The 19775-nt window shown below is 38.1% G+C and overlaps 1 protein-coding gene and 1 long non-coding RNA gene across 8 annotated transcripts; one reads left to right on the forward strand and one right to left on the reverse strand.

Moving 5' to 3' along the window:
- The first annotated feature begins 661 nt into the window (after positions 1–661).
- Positions 662–14405, forward strand: LOC127452315 (uncharacterized). Of its 6 annotated transcripts, XM_051717708.1 has the most exons (9): positions 662–799; positions 2812–2966; positions 4024–4067; positions 4212–4942; positions 5138–7025; positions 8230–8383; positions 8487–8596; positions 8705–8773; positions 13048–14405. In XM_051717708.1, the coding sequence occupies exons 2-9, from the start codon at positions 2964–2966 to the stop codon at positions 13370–13372; spliced, it is 3324 nt and encodes a 1107-aa protein (XP_051573668.1). In that variant the 5' UTR covers positions 662–799; positions 2812–2963; the 3' UTR covers positions 13373–14405. The 6 variants fall into 6 exon arrangements, 4 of the variants coding, with proteins under 4 accessions (XP_051573668.1, XP_051573666.1, XP_051573667.1 ...); XR_007899233.1 differs by having other exon boundaries at positions 4212–7025; positions 8491–8596; positions 13048–13125; XM_051717706.1 differs by having other exon boundaries at positions 4212–7025.
- Positions 14179–18089, reverse strand: LOC127452323 (uncharacterized). Of its 2 annotated transcripts, none has more exons than XR_007899236.1 (3): positions 17724–18089; positions 16701–16927; positions 14179–15162 (listed from the first exon to the last, which is right to left on the reverse strand). It is a non-coding gene; the product is annotated as an uncharacterized LOC127452323 (long non-coding RNA). The 2 variants fall into 2 exon arrangements; XR_007899235.1 differs by having other exon boundaries at positions 17716–18089.
- Between the last annotated feature and the right edge of the window lie 1686 nt (positions 18090–19775).

Genomic DNA, 19775 nt, shown 5'->3' on the forward strand with positions numbered 1-19775 from the left:
ATTATATCTGAAGTTGTGATGAGCTGGATCATTGTTTCCGTTAAAAGGGTGAGTTGATTAAAACTAGTTTAATCACTTTTTATGCTTTAAACGTGTAGAACTTCCACGTTTGTATATCAGTGTCAGTATTAGGTGCTTTAGGTGCAAATCTTTAATGGATGTATTGTAAGATCACTGATGACAATAAACACCCTTATTATAACTTATTTAAATAAAATGTTATAATCAGCAATATGCCCTAACATATGGCTTTATTGAATGTGTGCGTGTATTCTACGACACCGGCGTATTAGCGTTTTATATATATAGTGACGTCATTACGTGATGACGTAAATTAATTGTGTCTCGGTTTTTTGAACCAGTTCATTGAAACAAACCGTCCGAAAGACCCGGTTAGCGGAAAAGAATCAGACTTCCCATCACTTATAAAAAACCCTTGAAGTTCACATGGGGACGAAGACGACTGTTTATGACATCACTATTGGTTCGATTTCCCTCCTGAAACCAAATTGTTAAGTTCGTTGACGCTTGCACATTTCTAATTGGCTGAATTTCAGAACGTACCAGAGTGGCGGGCCATAGTCAAGTTATGGGAGGCTCTGATTGGCTCTTTCACAGACCGGGAGCACAGTCGCACCGAATGATTTGTCCGAATCTTCAGAGTGCAGTGCAATGGTAAAACTCAGGCACCGTCCGGCATGGAAATGTCACACCAACACAGACTTACGGTGTTTTAAAAACAACGCCTAAAAGGGATGTTTTCTCAGCTACGCCACACGTTTCCTACAAATGTTTTTAGGTATGTGTGCAGTTTATTTACATCTGTTACACCATGCCTGTTTGAAGGACGAGGTAGTACAAGCACTCTTATTGTAATGTATTATGCGTAGATAGCAGCATAGCTTAGCTAGCCGCATTTACGTCGACGACGTACACAAAACCACAGCAGTGTCTGGAAACTTACATCTCTAGTAAAGCGGCTGCTCAGAAAGATAATTAATGTTTGTACCCAAGAAAAAATGGTTTTAGGTGGCAGTCTATGGCTCATTGTCTGAGAAATGACAATGCTGTTGTTGGATCTCTTCACACGGTAGAGCTGGATGTCGAGGTGGTTAGCCGAACAGCTAACTTCAACTACACACGTTTAACGATGAAAAAATAATTTTAAATACAGAAATATTTCTGACTCTGAAGTACCGAGTTTGGTCTCAATCAGAATGTTAAGAATAAAATTTGCACCGGTTTTCAACGAATCGAAGAGTTTAATAATCGCAACCATATTATGTGGAGATTGCTGGTTAGTCGAGCGGAAAATGTAAATTGGTAATTTAATTTACTAAAAAGTTAACTTGAGCATTATTAAATGCTGCGGCCTGCTGACAGAACTGCCTTTATTTACAAATTAATATGGGATTCTGTTCTCACCGTAAAGAGCACCATCTTGTTATCATATGTAAAAGTTTTCTGCTAATTGAATCTTTCATTTCTACTTTCATTTCTAATTATTAAACCCGAATGTAGCTCTTCTATCATACTCTATTGTTTTTAATATGCACTAATGTTTTTTTTATTTGTCAAACAGCAGGTGACAGACGCGATACACCAAAGGTGTATTCACTAGCTTTTCACCCCTTATAGCACGTACAATACTCATATTCAATGTTTAGTGTTCGTGAAAGATCAAGGAGAATAAAATAATTATTCCGGTTTAATTTTATAATAATAATAATAATAATAATAAAATGAAAATAATAAAGGTCTCACCCACCAGCGATGAAGAAATGCAAATAAAATGGCCTTTCTTGGGCATCCATCTACATTTAAAGGGTTAGTTCACCCAAAAATGAAAATGCTCATCATTCACTCACCCTCATGCATCCCAGATGTGTATGAATTTTTTCTTAACACAAACGAAGATTTTTAGAAGAATATCTCAGCTCTCTAGGGCCATAAAATGGAAGTGAATTGAAGCTCCAAAAAGCAAATAAAGGCAGTATAAAAGTATTCCATATTGCTTCAGTTGTTTAATCAATGTCTTCTGATGTGATCCAGTTGGTTTTGGGTGAGAACAGACCAAAATATAACATCAACTTCTTTCACTGCATGATCATGATTTCAAGCTCGATTACACTTCCTAGTGCTCGAGGCATGCGCAGAGCGCTAGATGGCGCTGTGGGAAGTGTAATCGAGCTTGAAATCATGATCACCAAGGAGATTGCTGTCAAGATATACAGTGAAAAGGGAGTTACATTTTGGTCTTTTTTCACCCAAAACCAACTGGATCGCTTCAGAAGACAAGTCATATGAATTACATTTATGCTTTCTTTATCTCCTTTTTGGATTTCTGGTCATTATTCACTTGCATTGTGTGGACCTACAAATCTGAGATATTCTTCTAAAAATCTTTGTTTGTGTTCAGCAGAAGAAAGTTAGTCATACATCTGAAATGTCATGAGGATGAGTAAATCATGAGAGAATTTTCATATTCGGGCGAACTAACCCTTTAAATATACTGATCCTCATGATTTTGTTGTGCATTTATTCCTGTAGGTTTATTCTTACAAGGTGAATAAGCTATGAAGCACCTGTGTGGTAGTGACAGTAATTAATACATGCATTAATGTATCTTCTTAAAGAGTTTTCCATTTTTAAAATGTTTTTTTTTCCTGTTTGTACTTTGTAAGTGCCAGTGACCGTATACGTATTTTGCTTATCTGTATCGAATGTGGTATTGTGAATAAGAGCTTGGCAAATTATCATGATGTAAGCTTAGAAAGTGGAATGGTTAACCGGTATACTGCCATTCCACAGTTGCAATGTTTTTGAAATGAGGTTGGCAAACAGAAAAAGTGGACTCCATCCTATGACCAGAAAAGAGAATAAGAATGAGTCTCAGTAGTGAGGCCCAGTCATCATAATCTCAACACTTGAGATCATCCATATGCAAGAGAGGGGAAAACAGCATGGTAATGTCTCACTGACTTTGTGTCATCCTTCAACACATTTGGTGACATTTCTCTGAATTGTTAATTTTGCACTGTACAAAAATGAACAGAATTAGAAGTCACAACCCCAAGTTATAGAGATGTAAAGTAGCTCATACATATGATTAAGTGCTTAAATACTAATTAATGGGGTGAGTCTCATGAAAATCAATACAATAAAGCATAAAATTATATTTGGCACAAAGAAAATTATGCCTAGATTTAGAACATTAAGATATTGTGTTGAGTGAGATTATTTTCAGAACACTGACTCATTTGACTCTCCAATTCTTATTACTATAACACATCCAGACGGTTTACTTCTACTATTTCTGTTGTTTAAATCATCAATTATTGATAACTGTAATTTTTGACTGTATTGTAGTAAAAAGATCCTGTTGTACAATGATTTTTAAATTGATTTTTCATTTTCTATATACATATGATTGCTTATTTGTTTCTTTTGATTTTGGAGTAAAATAGGATCATGATATTTTCTTGACAGGTGTCAGGAGAATCACCGTATGCGTTGCTCATCATACTCATGAGATGTTACTGTTATTATGGAGTTGATTAAGGTTAGCAGGATGTCAAGACAGAAACTGTGGAATTGATGGTGACATCTTTGCAAACCATTTAGAAAAATTAAAATACGAAAGGGGAGAAAAGTGTTGGCAGCAAGGCATAAAATCAAAAGGGGTGTGGTGCCCTTCTCGTTTTGGAGAAAGTGAAGGCTGGGCTGAGGGCCAGTAGGTCCAGAGATGCTGGCCCAGGCAATCATCACCCTCAGAATCACTATAAGTGCAATAAAGCAGAATTAGAATAAGCTGTGCTTATGTTCTACCACCAGCAGTGTTTTGTTACTGTACCCCTCTTACTGATCACACACACACTCCTGTCCATGAGTCTGAATGTGAGCCTGATGATTGACTTAAATCTACTGTTACAGTTAATTGTTTAAACACTTAATGTTACTGACTTTTGTGTTGCATGCTTCATTATTACAGTTCTTTGTCTTAACCCGCTTTTTTTTTTGCAGACAAGCTTTGGAGTTGAAGCTGAGATGGAGGAGCAATATTCAGAGTGAGTTATGCTAAGACATGTTAAGATATGCTAACTAAGGAAGGATCTGTAACCCTCAACCAGCATGAATGTTTTAAATATGTTGTGTATTATTTTTAGTTTTTTTTACGAAATGTCTTTTTTCCCCTTTCTTTATGATTGTAGGGATGAAGTTGATAAAGGCCATAAAATGTTATCCTCTGCAACACCACAGTTAGGAAATGGCAGCCCCACAAATGAGCATAAACATGACCAGAAACCAGTGGAGTGGGAATCCCCAGAGAGACTTCCAACTATAAAAAAATGGGAGATTGGTCCACTTCTACAGTCATTCAAATCCAAGATGGCTAGCTTTACTGAGATTGTCATGAGCCCTGTTCGCCTTTTTAAGTCCAGTGACTCACTGTCCTCAACTGGATTGTCTGATCAGCATCAACAGTTAATCACCAAGTCAAATGTGGAAAGTTCAATCAGGACTGAGGAGGGGGTGACTACCAGTGATAAATATAAAAATGGGTTGTTTTCAAAAAGGCCTTCATCAGAAGGAGTGCAGTGTAACATTGCTCCAAAACGCCATAGAGTTGCACAGAGACTGAATTTTGGTACAGTTTCAAGTAACAACCATGAACCAGTATTGGATAATATTAAAATGCACAGCGATTTAAAGGTTGCACCAAATGAAGAAGAAAATCAGATAGACCGTCCTTCAAGGCAGTCACAAGCCGTCCTTCAGGATGGAATACATGATTCATGTCCTTGTAAAGTACAAAGTCGTTTTCTCAGGACTAGACCTATTCCGTCCTCTGACAAACCTTTGAATTCTGCAAGTGCCAAATGTGTGTCTTGTCAAGCCAATTCGAAAAATGATGAAGCTGTTGCTCAGCAGCGACTAATAGGTGAGAGACAGACCCATAGCAGTAAACATGAAGATAGTATCACAGCCTGTGAACATGATATTGACTCCTATATTTCAGAGGCATCAAGCCTTTTGAAACCAGAAACAAACTCTGTAATTGTAATCACAAAAATAACTTCTTTAAACAATGGTTCTGAAGCCTCTTCTAGTATTTCCTCTGATTTTCACTTGATAGGTGGAGACACAAGGAGAGGTTGTGTGTTTGGCAGTGAGGAATCCTATTCGCAGATGGCCATTAGGAAAAGCCCTAGAAAGTCAGTGAAACGTCTGTCAGACGCTTTTGAGTTCACCTCGACAGAATTGGCCACATTTGTGACAGGACCAAATACTCTGGATTATAACATGAAGGATTCACAGTCTGAAAATGTTATGGAATGGACGCACCACTCAGCTGAAGTAACAGACTGTCCAAAGAGCACTTCTGTTGTTGAAGTGAGGGCAAAGAGGTGTCAAGAGGTAAAGAAAGACTTGCTGGTAAGGGAGAAATGTAGTTTGCAAAAAGCTGAAAAGGGAGGCCCGAGGCCTTCAAAGAATAAAAACAAGGTCACAGGCAACGGCATGTCTTTGGAAAAGAATCAGGAGGATGCAACAATTGTTCCGATCAGGAAAAAGAGGAAAGGGATTTCTACAGTGCAACAGCTCCAAGCCTCAAATATGATCCTTAGTATTAGCAATACTGCAGATGTTGATATGAGAAATTCTGTAGTCTCCGACACCTCACGCTCTTGTGACTCCACAGAGATTAAACAAATGAGACTGGAAAAGGCAGTAAGAAGTCGGTCGAGAAAAAATTTAAAATGTGGAATGTTACTGACCTTTGCTAATGAAGGTGATACCACTGATGCTACATCTTTCCAAAATGCCACAAGAAATGTCTTGATTGACAAGAGCTTAGACTGCAATAATTCGAATACCATGGGACAATGTAATTATGAAAATTCCAGACCATCAGAGCTTCCAGGATTGCAGCACCCCATGCAGGCACAAGAGACTTTTGAGAAGATTGTTGAATCATGGAAGACAAGACAGCATTTTCTTAAAAGTGCAGGAAATACAGCTTTCCAAAAGAGGAATCTTCATCCACCCAAGCAGAATTTTAAGGACTGCAGTACAACTTCAGTAGTTGATCCAGCAGGACCCAGTAAACCTGCAAGAAGAACTGTACTTCAGAGGGACAAGGCTTGCGATGAAACTCAAAGGACAATTATTGCAACTGAGGAGCAGGAGTCATTTCTGTCTACAGGGGTGCTTTCTGGACTTGAAGTAAGAGAAGAAAAAAATGGACTTGTGTCACCGCCAATGCAGCCTAAATCGACAGCTCCATTACAGTCAGAAAGAAAGCCAAGAAGACCCACAAAGATTATGAACCGAAAAAGTAGCAAATGTGTTTTCGCTGGAAAAAGGAAAGGTGCTATTGGAAGCGAAGATGAGGCAGAGACCCAAGAACAGACGATGGAAACCATTCCAGTAGTGTTGTCGTCAGGTAGCGGCTCCAAACGCCTCCTGCGCAGCTACTCCTGCCCTGAAATCCCTTCTCTATTATTCAGTGACTCTCATTTACCTCTGTCCCACATGCATGACAACAGTACTACCTCACCACCTAAAAAGAGCTCACCCGTTCCACTTCCCACCCATTTAAACTCTCCGTCCAAGCGTACTCGCCGGCACACTGTCTGTAGTGTGGAGATGGAACGAGAAATTGCCCCTCTGTGTCTTCGTAAGGAGGTGTACCCTGCTAGTAGGGGTGGCCACTACAGTGGTCCGTCCTTCCCATACTCTCCCTTGACCTCTCTCACAGCCCTTGCCTCTTGTTTTTTGTCCAGCCCTCTAGCGTTCTTGTCCAAAAGCTCAAGTCAAGGGCATAGTCATGCTAGTGACACCAGCACTGGCAGCGTTCATGCCGTTGCCTCCCCTTTTATGTCCAGTTTCGTCACATCCTCATCGTCCTCCTTCAGTTCCCCCTTTACATCCACCCTCACAGCCTGTCATGCTTTATCTGGCCCCTCCAATGTTGTCACTCCCAGTCCTGAGACTCCTCCTGCCACTGTGTCTACACTCTGCAGGTAATTTATCAGATTCCAACCTCCTTCACAAAGGGTCACATTCACTAACAGTGTGTACGTATGTATTTGTAAAACCTGTGTGCAAACGTTTTGTCACAAAGAAATCATGATTTATCAAGTCCACACTTAAATTTATTCCAAATGTTGGATAAAAATTTGACCCAACTGTGCAACCACACATGCGCAAAAATCACAGACTCTTGGTGGCTTAAGAAACGTGGAATGTTATGCAGAAATGTTTTAAGGCTGTGGGAGCCAGCAATCTACCTTCCTGCAGAGTTCAGCTTCAACCCTGCTCCATCACACCTGCCTGTAATTTAAGTAATCCTGAAGACCTTGATTAGCTGGTTCAGGTGTGTTTGATTAGGGTTGGATCAAAACTTTGCAGTAAAATGGCCCTCCAGGAGCAGGGTTGGCTTCCCCTGTTTTAAAATTAAGGATGCAAACTACTCATCTTTCAGCTAAAGTAATTTTCTGAAGCTAATTTGTCCAAATTGTTTGGTAAAATTTTCTAAATTTTCCTTATTAAATCACTTGAAAGGATTACTTTAAGCTTAAACACTTAAAAGCTATAACTACAACAAAAAGCTTTCAATTCAACAAACAAATCAACTGAAAATATACATCTGGAACATCTGCTATGACTTACCATTTTCACCCCATCCCTGTAAGATACATATTATTATTCTTAGAAATTCAAAAAGTGACTACTTATTTTAAAGTAGCAAAAAGTATATGCTATAACTTGATTCGATAGCTAGGTTATGCATCAATTTGCAGCCAATCATGTGTAGTCTAGGCCTATATGAAAGATGTTTGTTTTATTTTATTTTGAGAATAGCACACTTGGCTTTACTTGAAGATCTTGATGCGTCTATAGAGATTAAGGATACGTTTGTAGAGATTGGCGAATGACTTCACAGCAGATGTGCACTTATGAAGACCATTTGGGCAAGTTTTATGCATATTATTTCCGTGAAAACCTTTTCTGCACACACAAGTATGCAACTTGTATGCAGTTATTAGTGAATGAGACCCGATATCTAATCCACAGGATGATACATGTACAATATTATCCTAGCACATATTGTACAATGTAGCATTTAGATTTTCTCAGATTAAATATTTCCTGCTTCACTAAACCCTTCATAAGATGATACAGATCAATTTCATTGGTTAAAATCCTTCCTTTTCCTCCCTCAAGTGCATTTTCACAAAGGTCTTTGGAGGGAGACCATGTGATGCTCCAAATGAGATGTGAGGAAGCAATGGATGAAGAAGAAAAATCAAACTTTAGCCTTCAGCTCTCATCTACATCCATCTCAGAGGAAAAAGCATTATCAGACTCTGAAATCAAGGTGCAAGACTTTTCAGCTTTCATTAATTCTTTCTTTTACTATGGTTTTGAAGTCTACAATTTATACTTTCTTTATACTTATTACATCTTCACTATCCAAACAGACAGAAATTAAGGAGGGTCATCGAGGAAAAGTGTCCTCTATTCGTATCTGTAAAAAAATTCCAAAGCCTCAGAATAATCTCACACCAATGGGCCTTCCTAAGGTCATCAGGTTTGTATATTTAGAGAAGGTCTCCTTTGTCATTTTTTTCCTTCCTTAGCTAATGTTTGTTTTCATTTATTCCATCACACCTGTGATACATGGTTTGTATTTTTACAGAATAAAGAAGAAGGATTTTAGCTTGGAGGAAATCTACACCAATAAAAACTTCAGCAAACCTCCTGATGGGTGAGGATTTTTCCACATGTGTTTTATCTTGTGTTGTGCTAAATTACTAATTTATCATATCTTAAATAAGTTCTCAAACTCTTCAGGCCATTTACCATAACAGGTACCTGAACTATGTTTCAACATTGAGTAAATTAAAATCACTTTGAGTGAAAGCTTAAGAGCTGTGAGCAACATATATGGTACTTCCCAATCTGAAGGCTGCAGCCTAGTTACAGTGCATTCAGAAAGTATTCAGACCCATTCAATTTTTTCACATTTTGTTATGTTGCAGCATTATGCTCAAATGCTTTAAAAAAAAATTTTTTATATAAAAACAAAAAACAAAACAAAAACTGAAATATCACATTGACATAAGTATTCAGACCCTTAACTCTGTACTTAGCTGAAGCACCTTTGGCAGCGATTACAGCCTCGGGTCTTTTTGGGTATGATGCAACAAGCTTTGCACACCTGGATTTGGGGATTTTCTGCCATTCTTCTCTGCAGATCCTCTCAAGCTCTGTCAGGTTGGATGGGAACCGTCGGTGGACAGCCATTTATAGGTCTCTCAAGAGATGTTCGATTGGGTTCAAGTCCAGGCTCTGGCTGGGCCACTCAAGGACATTCACAGAGTTGTCCCTAAGCCACACTTGCATTGTCTTGGGTGTGTGCTTAGGGACATTGTCCTGTTGGAAGGTGAACCTTCGGCCCAGTCTGAGGTCCTGAGCATTCTGGACCAGGTTTTTATTAAGGATATCTCTGTATTTTGATGCATTCAGCTTTCCTTCAACCCTGACCAGTCCGCCAGTCCCTGCTGCTGAAAAACACCCCCACAGTATGATGCGACCACTGCCATGCTTCACAATTGGGATGATAATGCGCAGGCGATGAGCGATGCCTGGTTTCCTCCAGACATGACGCTTGGAATTGAGGCCAGACAGTTCAATCTTCATTTCATCAGACCAGAGAATTCTGTTTCTCACAGTCTGAGAGTCGTTTAGGTGGTCTTGCACTGAGAGGCTTCCGTCTAGCCACTCTGCCATAAAGCCCAGATTGGTGGAGTGTTGCAGTGATGGTTGTCCTTCTGCAAGTTTCTCCCATCTCCACACATGATCTCTGGAGCTCAACCAGATTGACCATCAGGTTCTTGGTCACCTCTTACCAAGGCCCATCTCTAATTATGGTGGCCACTGTGCTCTTGGGAACCTTCAATGCAGCCAAATTTTTTTTTGTAGCCTTCCCCAGATCTGTGCTCGACACAATCCTGTCACTGAGCTCTGCGGGCAGTTTCTTTGACCTCATGGCTTGGTTTTTGCTCTATGCATTTTCAGCTGTGAGACCTTATATAGACAGGTGCGTGCTTTTCCAAATCATGTCCAATCAATTGAATTTGCCACAGGTGGACTCCAATCAAAGTGTAGAAACATCTCAGAGATGATCCAGAGAAATGGGATATACCTGAGCTAAATTTGAAGTGTTATAGCAAAGGGTCTAAATACTTATGTAATATTTCAGTTTTTTCTTTGTAATAAATTTGTAAAGTTATCAAAAATCTGTTTTTTGCTTTGTCATTATGGGGTATGGAGTGTAGATTGATGTGAGAAAAAAAATTATAATTTAAAGCATTTTAGCATAAGGCTGCAACTTGACAAAATGTGAAAAAAATGAAGGGGTCTGAATACTTTCTGAATGCACTGTAGGCTGTGTCTTTCTTAGACCATTCCTTATGAGGCTGTGGGCTAGGCTCCCCCTCAGCATTCAGTGCTAGAATGAGACTGTTTAGTAAGTGTGCATTTGCAAGGGATTGTGGGTGATTGAAAGCCATTTTCAAAATATGGCAAATGAAAGCTGTAAAATGAGGCTGCCTTCCAAGGGTCCTCACAATTGAGGCAGCCTTCGGCTGTGCTTGATGTGGCAATCAAGATATACAGTCTAGCTAGACTGCAGCCTTCCAGTTGGAAGCACCCATATAGTGGCATCTAAGAAGATATGTTGACCCTGTTTCAACCTCGTGTCAAGATGTTTCAGGTGGTCAGAACTAAATACAAGTATAAACGAGGTCCAAAAATGTTTTTTTATCAGATCACAAAAACATCATACGGAAGTAGTCAAAAATGCATGTGAACACCACATTTTTGTTATACACCCAGATATGTTTTTGACTGTTAGATTACCATCTGAGACTAAATCGAGTTTAGCCGGTTTTGCGATTATTTGCTAATTTTCTTATTATGCAATGGCACTAAGGCAAAAACCACAGTTCACAACTGAATGTTGTGAATCATAATTCACAACAACATATCACAATTGAATGTGTTAGTTGATGCGTTTTATTCTATGGGCTCTAACTGCAGCCCTACAATAGGAAAACTGATAAATGCACAACAAATAAAAAAATGCTCCAACATTTAGTTCATGGCACCCAACAGTTTTTTTTTTTCTTCTGCAACATTTTATTAAAGCAATCCGTTGTCTGTCTGACAACCCACCATAAAGAATCGGCAACAGACACAAAACTACTCTCCACAACACCTCATAAATAAACCTGTGGACTATGCATAATGATGGGAATGTTGCTTACAACAGGCGATTTTAAAGTCCAAAAATGATTACAATTGAAATGTATTGATGAATATAGTAAATCTGTACACAAGTAATGCTGTAAATAATGAGTATGATTTAAGATGGAACTTCACAAAGTTTACCATGCTTATAGTAATTGACAGCAAGCTTAAAGTTCCCATGAAGTGCCTTGACAAGCACAGTTCGATTTGATGTTTTGACGATTTAAATTTTGTGTTGCTGCACTTTTCATGTTATTGTCTCCTTAAGATGAATCGCTTATGTCGTATCCTTCCTCATTTTGTAAGTCGATTTGGATAAAAGCAAGGCTGGAGCCATTGTTGAAGTCCAATGATGATGAATGAGAAAGAAGCGAGTAAAAGATAATATATCCATGTTTTGAATCGCAATACACCAAGCATAAAGAACACTTACTGGAGCTGTACATCCCTAGAAACCTCCGGCTACACAAAAAAATATAAATAAACTCCAGAAACTTTCTTGCCGTCTAGCTCCCGCATTGGTGCGTCCCATTTAGAAGTGATCATCCCTATTCCCTTCAAATACAATAACCCTCCACTGGGAGAGCTTCAGATAGCTAAAAAGGTGATAATGGAGAACTCACTTTTTTAGTGATTCTTATTGGAAATTCTGTTAAAAACAACCCTGCAGCACTGATTGTGCTCCTTTCGAAGTGTCATGCGAAGGCATGATCAGCACCAGTTAGAACACAACCAGATAAGCTGAACAGTTGTAAGGGGAGGGTGCATTCTCGTTTGGAAAGCATTTGATTGGACAAGATTTCGGAACCTCTATGTGATGTCATGGAAATTTCAGAGTCTTTTTAGCTGGAAGAGAGAGACTGCAGATTTTAAATGCTTATGTCTTGTGAAAACAAATTTTGTCAATGTTTCAAAGTACAGTAGTATATAAATTACCTTAAAGCTAATAGATATGGACTAAAAGCAGCAAACGTCTTTAAACATTCTAAAAAGTCTCTCAATTCATTCCTTTAAAAGCACCACAGCTAAAAATATTAAACTTGTAGGATGAGTACCTTTTTAAATAACTTCTGTCTGCATGTTTTACATCCATCTTCAGAAAGCAGCAAAGCTAAAACAGGAGTTTAAAACTGCCAGTTATATGTGGCTTTAGTGGGGAAATACCAATCTGATTGGAAAATTCTACAAAGCACAGACATACACATGCACAAGAACTTCATGGAACTTCTTCAGTATGCCTGATTTTGACATGCAGGGACACAGATTAGAGGCACACACATCTGTAGCTCAAAAGTGTGTTTGCTCTTTCAACTTCTCTTTAGGAAATCTGGCTTCTGTACACAGAGACTTCAAGGCAGACAGAACATTTAATTTTTGTTGTTCACCCCAATATTTTGTGCTTTTTTTGTTGCCTAAAATAATGGTGCACACTATTAAAGTAATTAGTGCTGAAAGCTTTTAAAGTTTGCAGAGGAAAAATTGGTTACAACCTCAACCATTCGCATCCTGCACTGACAAAGTAAAAACACAGGCTGTACATAACAGATTTTTGTGGGGCCAGTCTATACCACAGTTTAAAAACTTCAGACTTAAATAATTTGCATTAAAAACTGTAGTTGGTAGATTTGTAGAAAATGAAGCAACATGAATATTAGGAACTTAAGTTTGCTTTTTGGCATGCTGTGTTTTAACATCTGGTAATTTTTGCTACTGTTTTGAAATTTTCAGACGTTTGGAAACCATTTTTGAGGTGCCTCTTAACCGGCGAGATGGCTCTCAGGCTGTCGTAGGCCAAAAAAAGGTAAAGCGCTTTGTTGAATTCCCTGAACTGGGTGTTGCCAGGAAGCCCAAGAAGCCTCTGGTTGGTGGAACAGCAGGGGGTGGAGCTCAGAGGAAAGCAGGAGGGAACTCTGGGATCTGTAGAACCAGACGAGGTGTCGGGGCCTCTTCTAAAGTGGAGGATGGGCTTATCTTGCAGAAGTTGGATTCACTCCTCTGTTCCAAGCTTGAGGAACTAGACACCTGGATGGCACTTCAACAAGTTGCATGCTGAGGCAGTTTTGGACAAAACGTGCTTCTTGTCCATTTTGTTCCATGGCAATTTATGTAATTTACTTTAGTTCATCAAAGCAACATTAGAACAGAATTGCAGATCTGTAAAATCTGTTTTTGATTTCTAATGTACTGTAAAGATAAAGAGAGAATTCATTTACATGCTTGATATATTTTGCGAGGCCATTTACTTTGGTTAGATTTAAAAGTGTACCTATGTGAATGGGTAAAGCCAAGTTTTATAACCAGCACTGTTTTGCCTCTGTTTTGTCTTTTTATAACCCTTCAAAAGAAGAGCACTTGTTTACAGGTTCACGTTTAAGATAAGCAATATCTCTTAATTCCTGTTCACTACATTTCAGTATCCAAAAGTGAGACTGGATGTGGAGTCTCTAAAACACCATTAAACTTGTCTTTGGTTAAACTGAATGTCTTAATGCACTCTCAGGTGTGTTTGAACATGTTCATTATAAAGAAGACAGCACAAAGGCCTTTGCAAAGTTGCAGTGGTGGCATTGAGTGAGAGAAAATGGTTGCATTGTTCAAGTTTTAAATGTGCTATTCATATAGAAGCATAAAGAGTTGTGCTTGAAGGTTTCAGTGCATTCTGTGGTTTTACTCGGGTACTCTGAACATAGATCATTCACTTAATTTTGGCTTTTGATCTCCTTTGATGTAATGATTTAGTACTTGTAGTGTTTGAATACCTTAAAAAGTGGATGGTTTGTGTGTAATATAATGTTCATATTTTGTAAACTGGGTTCTTTGTATTTTGTCTTTTGTAAAAAATGTACAATGGAACTGCTGTATTTTGACTTACACATTTTATTACAGAGTCTGAAAGACATGCAATGTACAAAACATAAAGCACAACTTATTGAAATAATTACAAATAATTTACACAAACTGATGTTAATAATGTAACAATCCATATCTCAACATTAAATAGAAACTTGTGCAAGTGTCATGCAAGTGTCTGTTTATTTCAACACTGCATTAATAAAATAATAATAATAATAAAAATTTAAAAACCAGCTTGATACACTGTCAGTATTTTATTGTATATGTATTTTCTGGACTGAGATGATGATTTTTTTTGTGTGTGCATCATTCTACCTGATGCATGTAACAAATTCCAGAAAGCTACTATAGCTTTTTTGAGCCACCTGTATTTGCTTTACTAACTGCTGTGGGGTTACTGTGTACTTATCGTTATGGTCCATCATGTTTTTTAGGTTATAATATTTAAATTTACAACCCAATGGCATAGGAAATAGAAATGTAAAATGCTTAGTTCTTAGTGCAAGGCAGAGCTGTGAACAGACTGAGCTCTCGTTTTATATTCTAGGTCACATTTGTTTTTTAGACTTTCCGAATAAGTCTCAACTGCAAACACCATTTAAAACCCACAGTAAATGTAAATAAACACAAAAATGTCCATTAATGACCAATCTGTTGTTATCAGGTTAAGTTTGTAGATAGTTTTACTGTGTTGTTTCATGTGAATGATAAAATCCATGGCAGTTTATCTCTGCTTTCTCGGTTCATTTGCATTGGTTGCACAGCATTTTTAAAGACATCTGGAGTAAAATTTCTGCAGTTTTAGTCTATGAAGGTTACAAGATAGGACAGTAATCCCAGCAGCAATGGAAAGATGGCAATTAAACCTACCCAGGCTACAATGGACCCTATTCCCCATTTCAAAGCTTTTCTTGAGTACTCCTTAACCTTCACATTCTGTTGTGCTCCCAATTGATCTTCATTTTGAAGTGTTTTTCTTGTCTCTCGAGCCTGGAAAAAGATGAAAGGAGGCATCAGATTTCCAGGTAATATTATTATTATTATTATTACTTTTATTAAAAAAAAATTATTATTATTTTTTTTCAAAATTCGAAGATCCTTAGATGTGTTTGCAGTGCTGGGTAGATTACTTTTGAATTGTAATCTGGTATTGATTACAAATGACATGACTAACATCGTAGCCAGTAACGTAATATAATCTTGATTGCTTTTGGATTACTTTTGAATGACTTCTGACCTAATTTTTGTTTATTTTATATCACATGCATTTGAGTAGTAAAAACTTGTAACATTTTTACATCATGTTGCTTAAATGCATTAAAGAAAACGTACTTTTATTTTCAGATAAATGTTTCTACCCCATTAACTCTAGGGGGTGCTAATTTGCGACACAAATGTTTTGAGGCCTTATTTTGTTATTTTATGTAGTATAAAATGCAGAAAAGTTACGATCTTAAGCTTTCAAATGATAAGTCATATGCCTGATTTATGTATAGGGGTACTTAAATGTTTAAAGCGTAAAGATTTTCATGATATAGAGCCCCCTTTTTTAAGGGATCAAAATAAGAGAATCAATATGATTTTGCGTGCATGTGTTGTACTCGCTATTTGTCTGTTTTTTGATTGAAATGAAAAGATTTCAAATGTTCTTACTCTGGCAGTTTTGGCATTACAAATGCCATCCACGTGTTAACAAATCAGACCAGTAATATTTATGAATTTACATAAAAAAAAAATTTTTTTAAAGAAATTTGTAAACGCATTCATGTACATTTTTAAGCGGAGTACAAAAGCAATTCACGAAACTAAATCTAACTTTACTGAACTGATGCAATCGGTTCGGCATTTATGTGTGGATTACCACTCAATCTTCAGTGTAATTTTGGTTGGTGTCTAGTATCAGGTCTGTATGTACAATTTACTGCCTTTGCCTGATTAATATGTAATCATGTAATTAATAAAAAAAGTAACTGTAATATGATTCCGAGAATTTTAAAATATAACAAATTACAAGTACTAGATTTTTGCTATCTGATTACATAATCTAGATTACATGTAATCTGTTACTACCAAGCATTGTGTGTTTGTAAGTTATTTTCCCCCATCACTGACTACTGTTATTCAGATTGTACTCTTGTGTTTTTTCCTTTGCCAACAGTATTGATGGTACTGTAATGCAGTGGTTGTAAACCTTTTTGACTCCCAGGCCCCCCACTGTCCAAGGCAATGTTCAAGGGCCCCCTTCCCCCAGAAACTAGGAGTTTCAATAGATTAAAATAATTAATCACAATTCATTTCATTCCAAACATTTCAGGAATTGTCAGTTTATTTGTTGTAATCTTAATTCGTAGGTGTTTTTAGCATTTTAATTAAGTTAGATTTAAATATAACTTATTTTAAATCATTTTAAGTCATATCGCACCATAGTGGGCCACGGCACCCTCTGTATTTAATATTTATTTTATTTTTTTAGTTTAATATTATAGTACTAATGTTTTAACAATACTGTAATTATAATGTATAGTTACCTTGACAGAGTAGATAAGGGACATAATGCCAATGCAGGAGAGTCCACATACGATGCTGCATATGGCTAATTTCCGGTGGTCAGTGTCCTTACTGAAGGGGATTTTATGTAGAACAAGACAGCAGGTGACACTGTGCAAGCCAGCTGTCTGATCAGAGCGCTCTTCGAGTAAAGCATTTTCAACCCTTACTTGTTTTAGTTCACTCTCATTAGCTGGATCACACATCTCTGTTCAGAGAACAAATAACAAAGTATGAATATTTGGATAAAATCAACATGGAATTAAAGGCACTTTATTTATTTTATATATTTATTTGACAGATCTAAAAATTAAATTCTGTTTCAGTCATGTGTGACACTTTAACAGGTCAATTAATGAATCAAGCAGTGATTTAAAAACAAGCTGGACAACAGATTTTTTTTTTTTTTTTTTTTAATATGAGGAGGTTTTCTTTAAATAATGGCTTTTATAACCTGATCTAAGACAGATACCCAGAATAAGAGTGAGAATATACAGTATATACACTATATTCTAACGATTTTCCAAAATCCCCTCACATTTTTAAGGGTGAACTGAGGCTCTGTTATCTGTGTTAGTGCCTGAAAAACAGGTTTGACAACAGAAGAGACATGATAGTCATGGTAATGAGAAAGAACCTGGTATCAATAGGGCAAGAGATTTGTTACTTGCCATTGAATAGGTCGCTGGTCCTATTTCTTTTTGATCTACAATAAAACTCCAAAATTATGAACTGGGACATTTGGTAAAAAATGTGTCTACTCAACTCTAACTGGTTTTATAAATGTATCACTTACAGTAATTAGAATAGCCTTCTTTTTTCACTCCCAAACATCACAATGAGAAATGTTATGTGATATGGAGAAAACTGCATTTCTTACGATAATGAAAAAATCATGATGAAAAAACCCAATCAATGTAAAGTCTGATTTCAGAAAGACAATTATATTAAAAAGAATCAGCAACATTGTCAGTTGAAAACCAAATCAGTACTTACAGACTCACCCAGACTTAATCTTTGGGAAGAAAGGTTTGAATTCCTCAGGTCAACCAGTGATCCAAATTTACTTAATAACCAAGTTTGGATGTTTTTGATCAGAAAAACTGTCTGGTGTTGATGACTTGCTTTTCTGCTTCTTCTTTCAGTTTATGTAGAGCAGGAGTTGTAGTATCCTGTGAACAAGATGTCACAATTGGTTGTCACAACTTCCCATTAAAGCTTCCTCTTATACTCAAATACATTAAAAAAAACATTTCACAAAGCTTTTTTATATCCAGTATAGTTTCTTGAGCAGCGTAAAAGAAATAAGCATCTGTGTGTGTAAGAGAGATAGTGTTTCTCTATGAAACTGGCACAACTGAATGCTATGGTGAAACTTCACACCTCCTTAGTTTTTTTTTTATTTTTTTCCCAACAGTCACTCCCTCTCTGTCTTACTCCCACCTCTAATAGATCTCTATATACTTCCTCCCCTCATTCTTGAGGGCTTACGTTTATCAGTCTGTTTACCACACCTTGTTTCCCCTGTGAACCATAAAACTGTAATAGAGAAACAAAAAGAGAAATCAAAAGTAACAGTCAGTATCTGGTGTGGCCACCAGCTGCATTAAGTACTGCAGTGCATCTCCTCCTCATGGACTGCACCAGATTTGCCAGTTCTTGCTGTGAGATGTTACCCCACTCTTCCACCAAGGCACTTGCAAGTTCCTGGACATTTCTGGGGGGAATGGCTCTAGCCCTCACCCTCCGATCCAACAGGTCCCAGAGGTGCTCAATGGGATTGAGATCTGGGCTCTTCGATGGCCATGGCAGAAATCTGACATTCCTGTCTTACAGGAAATCACACACAGAACGAGCAGTATGGCTGTTGGCATTGTCATGCTGGAGGGTCATGTCAGGATGAGCCTGCAGGAAAGGTACCACATGAGGGAGGAGGATGTCTTCCCTGTAACGCAGAATGTTTGGATTGCCTGCAATGACAACATGCTCAGTCCGATGATGCTGTGACACACCGCCCCAGACCATGACGTACCCCCCACCTCCAAATCGATCCCGCTCCAGAGTACAGGCCTCGGTGTAGCCCTCATTCCTTCGACGATAAACGCGAGTCTAACCATCACCCCTGGTGAGACAAAACCGTGACTCGTCAGTGAAGAGCACTTTTTGCCAGTCCTGTCTGGTCCAGCAAAGGTGGGTTTGTGCCCATAAGCGACGTTGTTGCCGGTTATGTCTGGTAAGGACCTGCCTTACAACAGGGCTACAAGCCCTCAGTCCAGCCTCTCTCAGCCTATTGTGGACAGTCTGAGCACTGATGGAGGGATTGTGTGTTCTTGGTGTAACTCAGGCAGTTGTTGATGCCATCCTGTACCTGTCCCGCCGGTGTGATCGTATCCTGTGCAGGTGTTGTTACATGTGGTCTGCCACTGCGAGGACGATCAGCTGTCCTTCCTGTCTCCCTGTAGCGCCATCTTAGGCATCTCACAGAACAGACATTGCAATTTATTGCCCTGGCCACATCTGCAGTCCTCATGCCTCCATGCAGCATGCCTAAGGCATGTTCACACAGATGAGCAGGGACCCTTGGCATCTTTCTTTTGGTGTTTTTCAGAGTCAGTAGAAAGGTCTCTTTAGTGTTCTAAGTTTTTATAACTGTGACCTTAATTGCCTACTGTCTGTAAGCTGTTAGTGTCTTAACGACAGTTCCACAGGTGCATATTCATCAGTTGTTTATGGTTCATTGAACTAGCATGGAAAACATTGTTTAAACCCTTTACAATAAAGATCTGTAAAGTTATTTGGATTTTTACAAAATTATCTTTAAAATACAGTGTCCTGAAAAAGGGACGTTTATATCTGCACCACACATAAATAGCCTCAGACTAGACTCACATTTTATACTTCTCTTAATAACACACTGGCAACTGACTACCAACCGACAGCTGAATGTCAACATATCACTTCATATTTATTTCCACTGATTACATGGTGGGATTACATGGTGGTGTGTGTGGGGGGGTATTTTTATTGTATACAGTCTTCTTATTTTGTGTATATTG

This window comes from Myxocyprinus asiaticus, chromosome 14, assembly GCF_019703515.2.
Source record: "Myxocyprinus asiaticus isolate MX2 ecotype Aquarium Trade chromosome 14, UBuf_Myxa_2, whole genome shotgun sequence".
Lineage (NCBI taxonomy): Eukaryota > Metazoa > Chordata > Actinopteri > Cypriniformes > Catostomidae > Myxocyprinus > Myxocyprinus asiaticus.